Source organism: Mesoplodon bidens (assembly GCF_964165515.1).
Source record: "Mesoplodon bidens genome assembly, chromosome: 6".
Lineage (NCBI taxonomy): Eukaryota > Metazoa > Chordata > Mammalia > Artiodactyla > Ziphiidae > Mesoplodon > Mesoplodon bidens.
Window position 1 is genome coordinate 95125308 of NC_138162.1, and position 16054 is coordinate 95141361.

Genomic DNA, 16054 nt, shown 5'->3' on the forward strand with positions numbered 1-16054 from the left:
GGGAAGAAAAATAAAGAGACTCCCCACCATAAGTGCTTCCGGAACCTCCTCTTCTGTGACTTATTCGTTCTGGTTGCTCCAAGGCGCCACCAGGTCGGGGTGGGTAGGTATGCCCTCGGTCTTTGGGTTCGAAGGAGTCAACCTCTTGAAGCGTAGGGACTGCTGGGGAACAGCTGTGGAAAAGTAAGCAGGGATGGCAATGAGCCTGGGATGCTTGCGAGCGCGGGTTATAGGCTCGGGAATCGCGCGTCATTCCCCTGCCTCCCCCGCCGAGTTCCGGGATGGTTCACGCCAGCAGCGCGCGAGGCTTGAAGAGCAGGACGTGGCGGGCTTCTGTTCGGCAGCTTCCCGTCAGCGCGGCCCTATGGATTCTCAGCTGGCTGAGGCTCGCGCTTTGGAAGCCGAGATCACTGCTTTGAGGCGAGCGTGCTCGGAGCCGCCGGCGCCCGGGGAAGACACCTCCCGAGTTCGGTACGTGGCCTTTCTCAGGCCCAGTGGGAAGGGTGAAGATCTCTACTCCAGGCGCCCCGGACCGCCCCACAGACTTTTCCCGAGCACCAGACGTGGGCGGGAACTCGTTATCTGTCTGTTCCAACAGGGCTGAGAGTGATGAGTACACGCGTGGACCCCGTTGTAAACGTATTACCATATATTAACTGATTTAATCACACTCATGGGGAAGGTGTTTTCATTTAAGGTGTTTCATTTCATTTCAAGGTGTTCTCTTCTCGTGCTAGTAACTATCAAGGTGAAAGTCTTGCCTATCTCCCTAGCAATCTTGCCTTTAGTGGGCAGCAGTATCTAGTTGGAATTTAAAAACTCTGGTTTCATGGTATTTGTTTTTATGAGTCACCTAACTGTGGCAAGTGATATTGATTCTTCGCTTACTGTAGTGATACGAAATTTCCTCTGAGAAATAATTTAGGTAAAAGAGTAAGTTGATATAAAGAAGAGTAGGCAATGTAGTCTATAGGGGAATTTGGCAGAAGCTGCGAAGGTGATTGTCATATACTGCAGGAGGAGAAGCATCCCTGTAAAGGAAGTGGGGGAACTCCCTGTTTAAAGGCGAAAAGAGCATATGCACTAACAGATAGAAATAACTGAGGAGTGCCATCTACCATAGAGGGGTGGCATCATAACGTCTTTGTTACTACCAATAGCCATGGTCTGTCGATTACTTACTAAGTGCTAGACTGAGAGATGCAAACGTCTTTATGTGCATCATCTCTTTTTAATACCTACGACAATCCTCTGAGTTAGGTGCTGTTGTTAACCCCGTTTTAGAGTTAGGAAACTGAGGCTCAGAGAAATTAAGTTGCTTGCCTCAAGTCTCAGAGAAGGTAAGTGTTAGAGCTGGATTGGAACCCAAAAATCAAACTTCAAAGCCCAGGCACTTTGCTTACTGGAGAAGGAGAGAAGGGGTCCATGAGTTAATTATGTACCTATTGTCTCAAGCTTGCAAGCTGCTTGAAAAGCAGAAACTGTCTTCATTTTTTAGTCAGTTCTAATTTGACATAGATGCAGAGAGAATAAGATTTTCCTGAGCTAACTGGACAAGAGTAGGTTGAAATTGGGAAGGAGGAGTTCTAAAGAAAATGTTTGCATGCATATTGGAAGGGATCATGAAGGTAGAGGAAGCTGTAACTAGTAAAAGGGAGAGGGAAGTAGGTGAACAGGGAACACATATGTTCCTCTGCAAGTGAGGGTGTAAATGTATCAGAATGCTTGCTACTCCAGGGGTGCTCCACAGATTGGAAGCTTTAGCATCACTTGGGTTGAAAAGAAATACAGATTTCAGCCCAACCCTGACCTACTGAGTCGGAATCTGCTTTTTAACTAGACCGTTGATGATTTTATGCACTTCAGAAAGTTTGAGGAAGCACCATGATGAAAGATGATTTCCTTACTGGTCACAGTATGTCATTTTTAGCTCAGGATAGTATGTAGAGTATCCATGTAACCTGAGTCTCCTCAATGATCAAGTTGAGAAAGTCGGAAGAGTCCAAGGTGTTTGGATTTAATAGTTTTTTAAAAAATTTATTGTTACATTTTTTTACATCTTTATTGGAGTATAATTGCTTTACAATGGTGTGTTAGTTTCTTCTTTATAACAAAGTGGAATCAGTTATACATATACATATGTTCCCATATCTCTTTCCTCTTGTGTCTCCCTCCCTCCCACTCTCCCTATCCGCCCCCCAGGTGATCACAAAGCACCAAGCTGGTCTCCCTGTGCTATGCGGCTGCTTCCCACTAGCTATCTATTTTACATTTGGTAGTGTATATATGTCCATGCCACTCTCTCACTTTGTCCCAGCTTACCCTTCCCCCTCCCCATATCCTCAAGTCCATTCTCTAGTAGGTCTGTGTTTTTATTCCTGTCTTACCCCTAGATTCTTCATGACATTTTTTTCCCTTAGATTCCATATATATGTGTTAGCATATGGTATTTGTCTTTCTCTTTCTGACTTACTTCACTCTGTATGACAGACTCTAGGTCCATCCACCTCACTAAAAATAAATTTCGTTTATTTTTAACGAAAAATATTTTATTTTAAAATAAAAATTTCGTTTCTTTCTATGGCTGAGTAATATCCCATTGTATATATGTGCCGCATCTTCTTTATCCATTCATCTGATGATGGACACAGGTTGTTTCCATCTCCTGGCTATTGTGAATAGAGCTGCAATGAACATTCTGATACATGACTCTTTTTGAATTATGGTTTTCTCAGGGTATATGCCCAGTAGTGGGATTGCTGGGTCATATGGTAGTTCTATTTGTAGTTTTTTAAGGAACCTCCATACTGTTCTCCATAGTGGCTATGCCAATTCACATTCCCACCAGCAGTGCAAGAGGGTTCCCTTTTCTCCACACCCTCTCCAGCATTTATTATTTCTAGATTTTTTGATGATGGCCATTCTGACTGGTGTGAGATGATATCTCATTGTAGTTTTGATTTGCATTTCTCTAATGATTAATGATGTTGAGCATTCTTTCATGGGTTTGTTGGCAATCTGTATATCTTCTTCGGAGAAATGTCTATTTAGGTCTTCTGCCCATGTTTGGATTGGGTTGTTTGTTTTTTTGTTATTGAGCTGCATGAGCTGCTTGTAAATTTTGGAGATTAATCCTTTGTCCGTTGCTTCATTTGCAAATATTTACTCCCATTCTGAGGGTTGTCTTTTGGCCTTGTTTATGGTTTCCTTTGCTGTGCAAAAGCTTTGAAGTTTCATTAGGTCCCATATGTTTATTTTTGTTTTTATTTCCATTTCTCTAGGAGGTGGGTCAAAAAGGATCTTGCTGTGATTTATGTCATAGAGTGTCTGCCTGTGTTTTCCTCTAAGAGTTTGATAGTGTCTGGCCTTACGTTTAGGTCTTTAATCCATTTTGAGTTTATTTTTGTGTATGGTGTTAGGAATTGTTCTAATTTCATTCTTTTACATGTAGCTGTCCAGTTTTCCCAGCCCCACTTATTGAAGAGGGTGTGTTTTCTCCATTGTATACTCTTGCCCCCTTTATCAAAGGTAAGGTGACCATATGTGTGTGGGTTTATCTCTGGGCTTTCTATCCTGTTCCATTAATCTATATTTCTGTTTTTGTGCCAGTACCATACCGTCTTGATTACTGTAGCTTTGTAATATAGTCTGAAGTCAGGGAGCCTGATTCCTCCAGCTTCATTTTTCTTTTTCAAAATTGTTTTGGCTATTCGGGGTCTTTTGTGTTTCCATACAAATTGTGAAATTGTTTGTTCTAGTTCTGTGAAAAATGCCATTGGTAGTTTGATAGGGGTTGCAGTGAATCTGTAGATTGCTTTGGATAGTATAATCATTTTCACAATGTTGATTCTTCCAATCCATGAATGTGGTATACCTCTCCATCTGTTTGTATGATCTTTAATTACTTTCATCAGTGTCTTATAGTTTTCTGCATACAGGTCTTTTGTCTCCTTAGGGAGGTTTATTCCTAGGTATTTTATTCTTTTTGTTGCAATGGTAAATGGGAGTGTTTCCTTAATTTCTCTTCCAGATTTTTCACCATTAGTGTATAGGAATGCCAGAGATTTCTGTGCATTAATTTTGTATCCTGCTACTCTACCAAATTCATTGATTAGCTCTAGTAGTTTTCTGGTAGCATCTTTAGAATTCTCTATGTATAGTGTCATGTCATCTGCAAACAGTGTCAGTTTTACTTCTTCTTTTCCGATTTGGATTCCTTTTATTTCTTTTTCTCAGATTGCTGTGGCTAAAACTTCCAAAACGCTGTTGAATAATAGTGGTGAGAGTGGGCAACCTTGTCTTGTTCTTGATCTTAGTTTAAATGGTTTCACTTTTTCACCATGGAGAATGATGTTGGCTGTGGTATTGTTGTATATGGCCTTTACTATGTTGAGGTAGGTTCCCTCTCTGCCTACTTTCTGGAGAGTTTTTATCATTAATGGGTGGTGAATTTTGTCAAAAGCTTTTTCTGCATCTATTGAGACTATCATATGATTTTTATCCTTCAGTTTGTTAATATGGTGTATCACATTGATCGATTTGCATATACTGAAGAATCCTTGCATTCCTGGGATTAACTTCACTTGATCGTGGTGTATGATCCTTTTAATGTGCTGTTGGATTCTGTTTGCTAGTATTTTGTTGAGGATTTTTGCATCTATGTTTATCAGAGATATTGGCCTGTAGTTTTCTTTTTTTGTGACATCTTTGTCTGATTTTGGTGTCAGGGTGATGGTGGCCTTGTAGAATGATTTTGGGAGTGTTCCTCCCTCTGCTATATTTTGGAAGAGTTTCAGAAGGATAGGTGTTAGCTCTTCTCTAAATGTTTGATAGAATTCGCCTGTGAAGCCATCTGGTCCTGGGCTTTTGTTTGTTGGAAGATTTTTAATCACAGTTTCAATTTCAGTGCTTGTGATTGTTCTATTCATATTTTCTATTTCTTCCTGATTCAGTCTTGGCAGGTTGTGCATTTCTAAGAATTTGTCCATTTCTTCCAGGTTGTCCATTTTATTAGCATAGAGTTGCTTGTAGTAATCTCTCATGATCTTTTGTATTTCTGCAGTGTCAGTTGTTACTTCTTCTTTTTCATTTCTAATTCTATTGATTTGAGTCTTCTCCCTTTTTTTCTTGATGAGTCTGGCTAATGTTTATCAATTTTGTTTATCTTCTCAAGGAACCAGCTTATAGTTTTATTGATCTTTGCTATTGTTTCTTTCATTTCTTTTTCATTTATTTCTGATCTGATCTTTATGATTTCTTTCCTTCTGCTAACTTTGGGGTGTTTTTGTTCTTCTTTCTCTAATTGCTTTAGGTGTAAGTTTAGGTTGTTTATTTGAGATTTTTCTTGTTTCTTGAGGTGGGATTGTATTTCTGTAAACTTCCCTCTTAGAACTGCTTTTGCTGCATCCCGTAAGTTTTGGGTCATTGTGTTTTCATTGTTATCTGTTTCTAGGTATTTTTTGATTTCCTGTTTTATTTCTTCAGTGATCTCTTGCTTATTTAGTAGTGTATTGTTTAGCCTCCATGTGTTTGTATTTTTTACAGTTTTTTTCCTGTAATTGATGTCTAGTTTCATAGCGTTGTGGTCAGAAAAGATACTTGTTATGATTTCAATTTTCTTTAATTTACCAAGCCTTGATTTGTGACCCAAGATATGGTCTATCTTGGAGAATGTTCCATGAGCACCTGAGAAGAAAGTGTATTCTGTTGTTTTTGAATGGAATGTCCTATAAATATCAATGAAGTCCCTCTTGTTTAATGTGTCATTTAAAGCTTGTGTTTCCTTATTTATTTTCATTTTGGGTCACCTGTCCATTGGTGAAAGTGGGGCGTTTAAGTCCTCTCCTATTATTGTGTTACTGTCAATTTCCCCGGTAGTTCTATTTTTCACTTTCTGAGGAGTCTCCATACTGTTTTCAGTAGTGGCTGCACCAATTTAAATTGCCACCAACAGTGCACAAGTATTCTTATTTCTCCACATCTTCACCAACACCTGTTATTTCTTGCATTTTTGATAATAACCATTCTAAGAAGTGTGAGGTTATATCTTCTTATTGTTTTGATTTGTATTTCCCTGATGATTAATGATGCTGAGCACCTTTTCATGTACCTCATGGCCTTCTGTATGTCTTCTTTGGAAAAATGTCTGTTGCAATCCTTTGCTCATTTTAGATCGTATGTGGATTTTTGCTATTCAGGTGTATGAGTTCCTTATACATTTTGGATATTGATCCCTTAGGGGATAAATAAGTTGCACATATTTTCTTACATTCCATAGGTTGCCTTTTCACTTTGTTGATGGTTTCCTTTGCTGTCTAGAAGCTTTTTAATTTGATGTACTTCTACTTGTTTATTTTTGCTTTTCTGGCCTAAACTTTTGGTGGCAAATCCAAAAAATTATTGACAAGACCAATGTCAAGGAGCTCACTGCTTATGTTTTCTTCTAGGATTTTTATAGTTTCAGGTCTTTAATCCATTTGAAGTTAACTTTTGTGTATGGTGTAAGATAGTGGTTCCTTCTTCCTTTTTCTTCTGGCTGTCCAGTTTTCCCAACCCATTTATTGGAGAGACTGTCCTTTCCCCATTGTGTATTCTTGGCTTCTTTGTCATAAATTAATTGACCATATATGAATGGGTTTATTTCTGGGCTTTTTTCTCTTCTGTTGATCTATGTGTCTGTTTTATGCCAATACTGTATTGCTTTCGTTACTATAGCTATGTAATCTAGTTTGAAATCAAGACTTATGATGCCTCCAGGATTGTTCTTTCTCAAGAATACTTTAGCTATTCCAGGTCTTTTGTGGTTCCATACAAACAGTAGGATTTTTTTCTATTTCTGTGAAAAATGCTATTGGAATTTTGTTAGAAATTTTATTGAATCTGGTGATTGCATTGGGTAGTATGGACATTTAAACAATATTCTTCTTATCCGTGAGTATGGAATATCTTTTCAAATATTAGTATTTTGTCAGTTTCTTTTTTCAGTGTCTTATAATTTTCAGTGTATAGGTCTTTTACCTCCTTTGTTAAATTTATTCCTAGGTATTTTATTCTTTTTGATGCAGTTATAAATGGGATTGGTTTCTTATTTTCTTTTTCTGATAGTTTGTTATTAGTGTATAGAAACACAACAGATTTTTATATTGGTTTTGTATCCTGCAACTTTACTAGTTTGTTTCCTAGTTTTAACAGTTTTATGGTAGAGCCTTTGGTGTTTTCTCTAAATAATATCATGTCATCTGCAGATACTTACAGTGTTACTTCTTCCTTTCTGATTTGAATGCCTTTTATTTCTTTTTCTTGTCTAACTGTTCTGGCTAGGGCGGCCATTACTATGTTGAATAAGTGTGAAGGTGAGCATCCTCTGTCTTGTTCCTGAACTCAGAGGAAGAACTTTCAGCTTTTCACTGTTCAGTATGATGTTAGCTGTGGACTTGTCATGTGGCCTTTATTATTTTGAGGTAAATTTCCTCTATACCCATTTTGTTAAGAGTTTTGATCATAAATGGATGTTGAATTTTGTCAGACATTTTTCTGCATCTATTGAGATGATCACATGGTTTTTATCCTTCATTCTGTTAATGGGGTGTATCACACTGATTTGCAGATTTGAACCATTCTTGCATTCCTGGACTAAATCCCAGTTGTTCCTGGTGTATGTTGCTTAACGTATTGCTGAATTAGCTTTGCTAATGGTTTGTTGGGGACTTATGTTTATGTTTATCAGGGATATTGGCCTTGTAATTTTCTTTTCTTGTAGCGTTCATGTCTGAGTTTGGTATCAGGGTAAAGGCCTCATAAAATGATTGTGTAAGTTTTCCCTCTCTTCTGTTTTTTGGAAGAGTTTGAGAAGGATTGGTTTGCTTCTTTAAATATTTGGTAGAATTCACTAGTGAAGCCATCTGGTCCTGGACTTTTATTTGTAGGTAGGATTTTAAACACTAATTCAATTTCCTTTTTATTAATTGTCTGTTCAGTTTTTCTGTTGCTTCATGATTCAGTCTTGTTCTATGTTTCTAGAAGTTTTTCTGTTTTTTCTGGATTGTCCAGTTTGTTGGCATATAATTTTTCATACTTTCTTATGACGTGAGTGAGTGGTTTCCTTTGTATTTCTGTGGTGTCGGTTGTAATGTCTCTTCTTTCATTTTGATTTTATTTGTGTCTTCTCTCTCTCTCTCTCTCTCTCTCTCTCTCTCTCTCTTTTTTTTTTTTTTTTTGATTATTCTAGCTGAAGTTTTGTCTATTTTGTTAACTTTTTGACTAACCAGCTCTTGGTTTCCTTGATCTTTTCTATCACCTTTTTAGGCTGTATTTCATTCTTTTCCTTCTCTGGTCTTTGATATTTCCCTCTACTAACTTTGGGCTTCATTTGTTTTTTATTGCTATGAACTTCCCTCTGAGAATGACTTTTGCTACAGCCCATAGTTTGGTGTGTTTTATTTCTGTTTTCATTTGTCTCATGATTCTTTTTTACTTCTGTTTTGATTTTTCTTTTGACTCATTCAGTCACGTTCAGTAGGATGTTGTTTAATCTCCATATATTTGTGAATTTTCTAGTTTTCTTGTAATTGATTTCTAGTATAATATTGTCGTTGGCAAAGATGCTTGATATAATTTCAGTCTTCTTAAATTTATTAAGACTCGTTTTGTGGCTTGACATATGGCTTATCCTGGAGAATGTTCCTTGTGTGCTTGGGAAGAATGTGTAGTCTTTCTTTTGAGTGGAATATTCTGTATATGTCTGTTAAGTTCTTAGGGTCTAAATGTGTCATTTAAGACCAATGTTTCTTTATTGATTTTCTCTCTGGATGATCTACATGTTGATGTAAGTGGTGTGCTAAAATCCCCTACTATTGTATTGCTGTCTATTTCTCTCTTTAAGGTCTGTTAATATTGTTTTATATATTTAGGAGCTCCTATATTGGGTGCATAAATATTTAACAGTGTGTCCTCTTGTTGGATGAACTCCTTTATCGTTATATAATGACCACCTTTGTCTCTTATTACAACTTTGTCTTAAAGCCTATTTTTCTGATATAAATATGCTACTTTAGCTTTCTTTTAGTTTCCATTTGGATGGAATATCTTTTTCCATCCCTTCACTTTCAGTGTGTATGTCCTTACATCTGAAGTGAGTGTCTTGTAAGCAGCATGATGGGTCTTTTGTTGGTTTTTAAATCTAGTCAGCCACTCTGTGCTTTTTGATTGAAGAATTTAGTCCATTTGCATTTAAAGTAATTTATGATAGGTGTGTGCTTATTGCCATTTTATTTTCTGGAAGTTTTGTAATTCCATTGCTCCTTTCTTCATCTCTAGCTCTCTCCTTTTGTGATTCGGTGATTTTCTATAGTGGTATGCTTAGATTCCTTTTTCTCTTTTTTGTGTCTACTGTAGCCTTTTGCTCTGTGGGTACCATGAGGGTTACATAAAACATGTTTATAACTGTCTGTTTTAAGTTGACAATAACTTAAGTTCTAACACATTCTAAATCTCTGCATTTTTACTCCCTCCCCCAATGTTTTATGTTTTTGATGTCACAATTTAGGTCTTCTTATATTGTGTATACCATAACGAATTGTTGTATTTATTGTTATTTTTACTACTTTTGTTTTTCAACCTTCATATTAGCTTTTAGGTGATTAACCTACCACCATTGCACCATTAGATTATTCTGAATTCTTCTATATATTTACCTTTACCAGTGAGAACTATACTTTCTTTTTTCCTGCTTCTACTTATTGACCTTTTGTGTCAGAGAAGTTCTTTTAACATTTCTTGTAAGGCCTATCTGGTGGTGATGAACTCCTTTAGCTTTTGGTTGTCTGGAAAACTCTCTCTGCTTTAATTCTGAAGGACCACTCTGCCAGTAGGGTATTACTGGTTGGCAGTTTTTGTCTGTCAGCCTTTGGATATATCATGCCACTTCCTTCTGGCCTGCAGAGTTTCTGCTGAAAACTCTGATAGTCTTTTGGGGTTCCCTGGTACATAACAAGTTGTTTTTCCCTTGCTGCTTTTAAGAATCTCTCCTTGTCTTTAACTTTTGATATTTTAATTTCAATGTGTCTGATGTGGGTCTCTTTAGGTTCCTCTTATTTGGTACTTTCTATGCTTCCTAGATCTGATGTCTGTTTCTTTCCCCAGGTTAGGAAAGTTTCCTGCAATTATTTTTTCAAATAAGTTTTCTGCCCCTTTCTCTCCTCTCCGTCAAGGACCCCTGTAATTTGAAAGCTGGTCCATTTGTTGTTGCCCCATAAGTCTTTTAAGCTATTTTAGCTTTTTTTTTCATTCTTTTTCCTTTTTGTTGCTCTGATTGGATAACTTATATTGCCATAATTTCAAGTTCACTAATTCTTTTTACTGCTTCATCTAGTCTGATGTTGAACCCCTCTATTGAATTTTTCAGTTCAGTTATTGTAGTCTTCAGGTCTATGACCCCTACTTGGTATTTTCTTATAGTTTCTCTCTCTTTGTTGAAATTCTCATTTTGTTTATTCATTGTTCTCCTGAGCTCTGTGAGCTTCTTTATGATCATATTTTGAACTGCTTATAAGGTAAATTACTTACCTCCATTTGATTAAGGTCTTTTCTTGAGACTTTATCTTGTCCTTTCATTTGGAACATATTCCAGTGTTTCTTCATTTTCTTGACTCTCTGTGTTGGTTTCTATGTATTAGATAAAACAGCCCTCTCTTGCAGTCTTGGAAGAGTGACCTCGTGTAGTAGATGAACTTTATTGTTCAACTCTGTCTTGGTTTTCTCCCAAACCTTGGTGTTGTCCAAGCAGCCTCTTTATTCTTAGCTGCTCCCAGTAGTTGAGGGTACCTCAAGACTTGTCAGTGTTGCAAAGGGGAGGTTCTCAGTCAGCAGGTAGATTCAGGCTGATTGGCAAGAAGAAGCTCAGGGAGGAGCTTTTAAAGTACGCAAATATACCTCCTTCAGGGAAGACTGCTCCCTCTGCCCTGAGCCCTGGCAATAGCCAGGTAAGAAGTGTTTCTTCATTTGTTACTTTTCTTTTGAAATCATGAACATAAGCCCTGCTGGCCACCAGAGCCAGGCTATAAAGGGATGTGTCCTCTGGACAGCATTCACAACAGTTGGGGTACACGAGCCCCTGTCTTGGAGACACTGATGACTTGGGGCCTGGTCAGATGGAAAGCATGAAGGGTAGCATCCTCTGGCCTCCTCAGTCTCTGCAGAGGATTGTGATTGGGCCTTGACTGTGTTTAATGATAAGCCTGCCACCGAGGCTCCAGTTCTGAAGACAAGCTTATTTGTCTCTTTCACAGTAGGATTAGGAGTGCATTTTAGTCTGCTATATCTCCACTGTGCCCTGGGGCCATTAGTCATTCAAGAACTATTTCTCCTTTTGTTACAGTGCTACGGGACCCACAATAAGTTCTGCTGTAAGTTCTGTTGACTGCCAGAGCCCAGTGAATAAGAGGTGTCCAACTGGGCAGCAGCCACAAAAATCAGGGTTCCAGAGAGTGCACAAACTCCTTTCCAGGAGATACTGGTGATATGGAGTAAGACAGAGAGAGAGAGTACAAAGATGATGCTCTGGCCTCTTTCTTTGGAGGTATTTAAGTAGGTTCTTGTATGATGTTAAATTAGAAGTCTTCAGGCCAAAGCTTTAAGGTAAGGAAGTAGGCCTCTTAAACAGAAACACTGGTTGCTTTTTTGTTGGCTGCCTCTGTGCTGGGTTCGGGGGTAGGTGAGTCTGCATGCGTGAGCCCTTTAAGAACTGTTTCTCGGTTCCCTATAGTGGGGATCCCCAACCCCTGGGCCACGGACCACTACCGGTCTGTGGCCTGTTAGGAACCGGGCTGCACAGCAGGAGGTGAGTGGCGGCAGAGTGAGTGAAGCTTCCTCTGTGTTTACAGCTGCTCCCCACAGCTCACATTACCGCCTGAGCTCTGCCTCCTATGAGCATTATGGCAAGTTGTCTAATTATTTCATTGTATATTACAATGTAATAATAATAGAAATCAAGTGCACAATACATGTAATGTGCTTGAATCCTCCCGAAACCATCCCCCCCGCCCCAGTCTGTGAAAAAATTGTCTTCCATGAAACTGGTCCCTGGTGCCAAAAAGGTTGGAGACTGCTGCCCTTTAGCCTTGTGAATCTCATGGACCCAAGGCTTGTTGGCTTTCAAAGCTAGACATTTTAGGGGCTTGCCTCTCAGGTGCTGGTCTTAAAATTTGAGGTGCCAGCTGTGGTGTTCACACCTTTCACTCCTCAGGGATCAGGTCGGGGTTGTTAGTCCCTCTTGATTGTGGGTTGCCGTGCAACAGGTGGCTTTTATGTGGATTGTGTCTCAGCCTCTACTATCCATTTCAACATAGGCTTTTTCTCATTTGCCTGATGTGTAGAGTTGCTCAGCTAGTTTTTGGGTTTCTTTCAGAGAAAATTGTTTCATCTGTAGGTGTAGATTTGGTGTGACTATGGGAGGAGGTGAATTCATCATCCTCTTATGTAGCCAGTTTCAACGTAGAACTATTTCTCCCTTCAACTGTCTCAGTTTTTGCTTTGAGATATAGTTAGCTCTGTATCTGCAGGTTTCATATCCACAGGTTCTGTATCCATGAATTTTGGTATTTGTGGTGAGTCAAGGAACCAATACCTTACAGATACTGAAGGAAAACTGTATTTTGATATCTGTCATTAGGTTTGTAAATGTTTATAATTTTTATGTCTTGCTGTATTGAATCTTTCATTAATATATATATTTTTTTCTTTGTCTCTTATAACCTCTTTTGACTTAAACTCTATTTTGTTTGATATTAGTATCCCCAGTCCTGCTCTCTTTCGGCTCCTTTTTGCATGGAGTATCTTTTTCCATCCTTTCACTTTTAGTCTTTGTATCTGAAGTGATTCTCTTATAGACAGCATATGGTTGAAGCCTGTGGTTTTATCAGTTCTTCCAAACTCAGTCTTCTGTTTGGAGGATTTAACCCCTTTACATTTAAATAAATACTTATAAGGAGTGATTTATTTCTGTCATTTTGCTCTTTGTTTTTTTTGTGTGTGCCCTTAAGCTCTTTTGTCCCTCATTGCCTGCATTTCTGTCTTTTGAGAAGTGCTTAAATTTCTTTCTCATTTGTTTTGATATATATTCTTTCGCTATTTTCTTTGTGGTTATCAGAGGGATTATAAATAATATGCTAAAGTTACAACACCTTAATTTGAATTTATACCCACCTCATTTCAATAACATACAAAAATTCTGCCTGTTTACAGCTCCATCCCCACTGTTTTTGGTTCTTTTATGTCACAGAATTCCATCTTAATACTTTTGTGACCCCTGAACATAAACTAATAATTCTTTTTTTTTTTTTTTTTTTGGCGGTACGTGGGCCTCTCACTGTTGCGGCCTCTTCCGTTGCGGAACACAGGCTCCGGACGCGCAGGCTCAGCGGCCACGGCACACAGGCCCAGCCGCTCCGCGACATGTGGATCTTCCTGGACCAGGGCATGAACCCGTGTCCCCTGCATCAGTAGGCGGACTCTCAACCACTGTACCACCAGGGAAGCCCTAAACTTATAATTCTTTTAAATGCATTCATCTCTTAAATTTTGTGGAAAACATGATATGGAGTTACAGATGAAAGTTATACTCATAGTACCTTTAGACTAATAATTTTTTTTAATTAATTTATTTTATTTTTAGACTAATAATTTTTTAAAATGTTAAATCATGTAGGAAAAGAAGTTCAGTTACAAGCCATTGTTACCATACTAGTAGATTTTTTATGCCCATATACTAATTTTATTGAGATCTTTATTTCTCCACATGGCTTCATGTTACTATCTAGTGTACTTTTATTTTACTTTACAGGACTGCCTTGAGCATTTCTTGGAGATCATGTCTAGTGGTAACAAACTTCCTCAGCTTTTGTTTATTTGAAAATGTGTTGATTTCTTCCTCACTTTTTTTGAAAATATTTATTTATTTGGCCGCACCAGGTCTTAGTTGCAGAACACAGGATCTTTAGTTGCAGCATGTGAACCCTTACTTGCAGCACGTGGGATCTAGTTCCCTGACCAGGAATCAAACCCAGGCCCCCTGCATTGGGAGCTCAGAGTCTTAGCCATTGGACCACCAGGGAAGTCCCACTTCCTCACTTTTGAAAGAAAATTTTGCCAGAAGGATTGTTGGTTGATGGTTTTCTTCATTTAGCACTTTGAATATATTGGCCCACTGTTTTCTGGCCTCCAAAACTTCTGATGAGAAATCTGTTCTTATATTATTGAGGATCCATTGTACGTGATGATTTCCTTTTCTCTTGCTGCTTTCAAAATCTCTCTTTACCCTTGGTTTTTGAAAATTTGATTATGTCTCATTGTGACCCTCTTTGAGTTCATCTTATTTAGAATTAGTTGAGCTTCTTGAATGTTAGCCTTCATGTCTCTCATCAAGTTTGGGACACTTTTTACCATTATTTCTTTTTTTTAAATTTTTGGCTGCATTGAGTCTTCGTTGTTGCATGCAGCCTTTCTCTACTTGTGGCGAGCGGGAGCTACTCTTTGTTGCAGTGCGTGGGCTTCTTATTGCAGTGGCTTCTCTTGTTGCGGAGCACGGGCTCTAGGTGCGCAGGCTTTAGTAGTTGTGACATGCGGGTTCAGTATTTGTGGCTTGCAGGCTCTAGAGTGCAGGCTCAGTAGTTGTGGCACGTGGGCTTAGTTGCTCTGCAGCATGTAGGATCCTCCTGGACCAGGGCTCGAACCTGTGTCCCCTGCATTGGCAGGTGGATTCTTAACCACTGCGCCCCCCCCAGGGAAGCCCTTTACCATTATTTCTTCAAATAGTCTCTCTTCCCCTTTTCCTCTTGCTTTTCCTACTGGTGCTCCCACAATGCATACGCTGGTCCTTGTGGTTGTGTCCCACTGGTCCCTTAGGCTCTGTTTGCTTTTCTTCAGTGTTTTTTCCTTCTGTTCCTCAGTCTCTGTTTCCAGTGTCTTATCTTCAAGTTCACTGATTCATTATTCTGTCTGCTCAAATCTGCCTTTGAATTCCTCTGGTGAATTTTTCATTTTAGTTATTGTACTTTTCAGGTCCAGAATTTCTTTTTGATTTTCTGTCTTTATACTGATGTTTTCCATTTTGTTCACAAATCGTCTTCTTAACTTTCTCCACATCTTCCTTTATTTCTTTGAGCATCTTTAAGACTTCTGTTTTAAAGTCTTTGTCTGATATATCTGCCATTAAGTCTTCTTCAGGGACAGATTCTTTTGAATATTTGTTTTTCTTTCAATGGGCCATGCTTTTCTGTTTTTTGTATGCCTTGTGATATTTTGTTGAACATTGGACATTTTAATTTAATAATGTGGTAACTCTGGAAATCAGATTCTCCCCCCTCTTCCCCAGTGTTTTCACTTTTTTTGTTATTGTTTTAGGTTGTTTTGTTGTTGTTGTTGTTGTAGGCTGTCTGTGTTCTGAGGATCAGCCTGAAGTGTAAACTTAATGTCTAATTATGTCATTTCTGAGCTTTTACTTGGATATGTGCAATCATTTTCTAATTTTCCCCACATATTTAGTTTGATTTTTCATGTCCTAGTCTTTAATGTCTGACTCCTGAAAAGGAAAAGGCAAAAATGATGGTGGGAAACAAAAAGTGACAGCTCTTTAAATATTCTTAATGCTACCTCAGCCAGAGGGTAGGGGCTTGCAGCAGTGACTACCCTCCTCTTTGTCTGCATCTCTGTGATCAGCAGCCGCAATCAGCAACTGGAGCACAGATACTCAATATTTGGGGGACAGAGTCCTTTTTGCCCACTCTTGCTCCCCTAAGCTGTGTGCGGGTGGCTCCAAGAACATGTGCACAGCTGCTTGCCATGTTGTTGGAGGGGGTGTGGATAGCTACTACTGTGCTAAGAGCTGAAATTGCCCACGATTTACTGTAATGTACGTTTAAGCCTTCTCCATGAAGTTGCAAGCCTTCAGCGGTCTCCAGAGTTCCAAAAAGGTTATATCAGACAGATTCCGCCACTGCAATTGCTTCCTAGTTGGGGAGATAGGTTCCTGGTGCTTCCTACTCTGCCATCTTCATAGAAT

General features: G+C 38.8%; 1 protein-coding gene across 2 annotated transcripts in view; it reads left to right on the top strand.

The window, feature by feature from the left end:
• Positions 1 to 85: 85 nt before the first annotated feature.
• Positions 86 to 16054, top strand: part of CENPP (centromere protein P) — a 231964-nt gene continuing 215995 nt past the window's right edge. The window contains exon 1 of one of the 2 annotated variants that reach the window (XM_081238020.1): positions 86 to 471. In XM_081238020.1, the coding sequence (XP_081094146.1) occupies positions 194 to 471 (278 nt within the window). In that variant the 5' untranslated portion in view covers positions 86 to 193. Of the gene's footprint in view, positions 472 to 4282; positions 4395 to 16054 lie in introns of those variants that run through there. The other variant, XM_081238021.1, reaches the window with a different exon arrangement.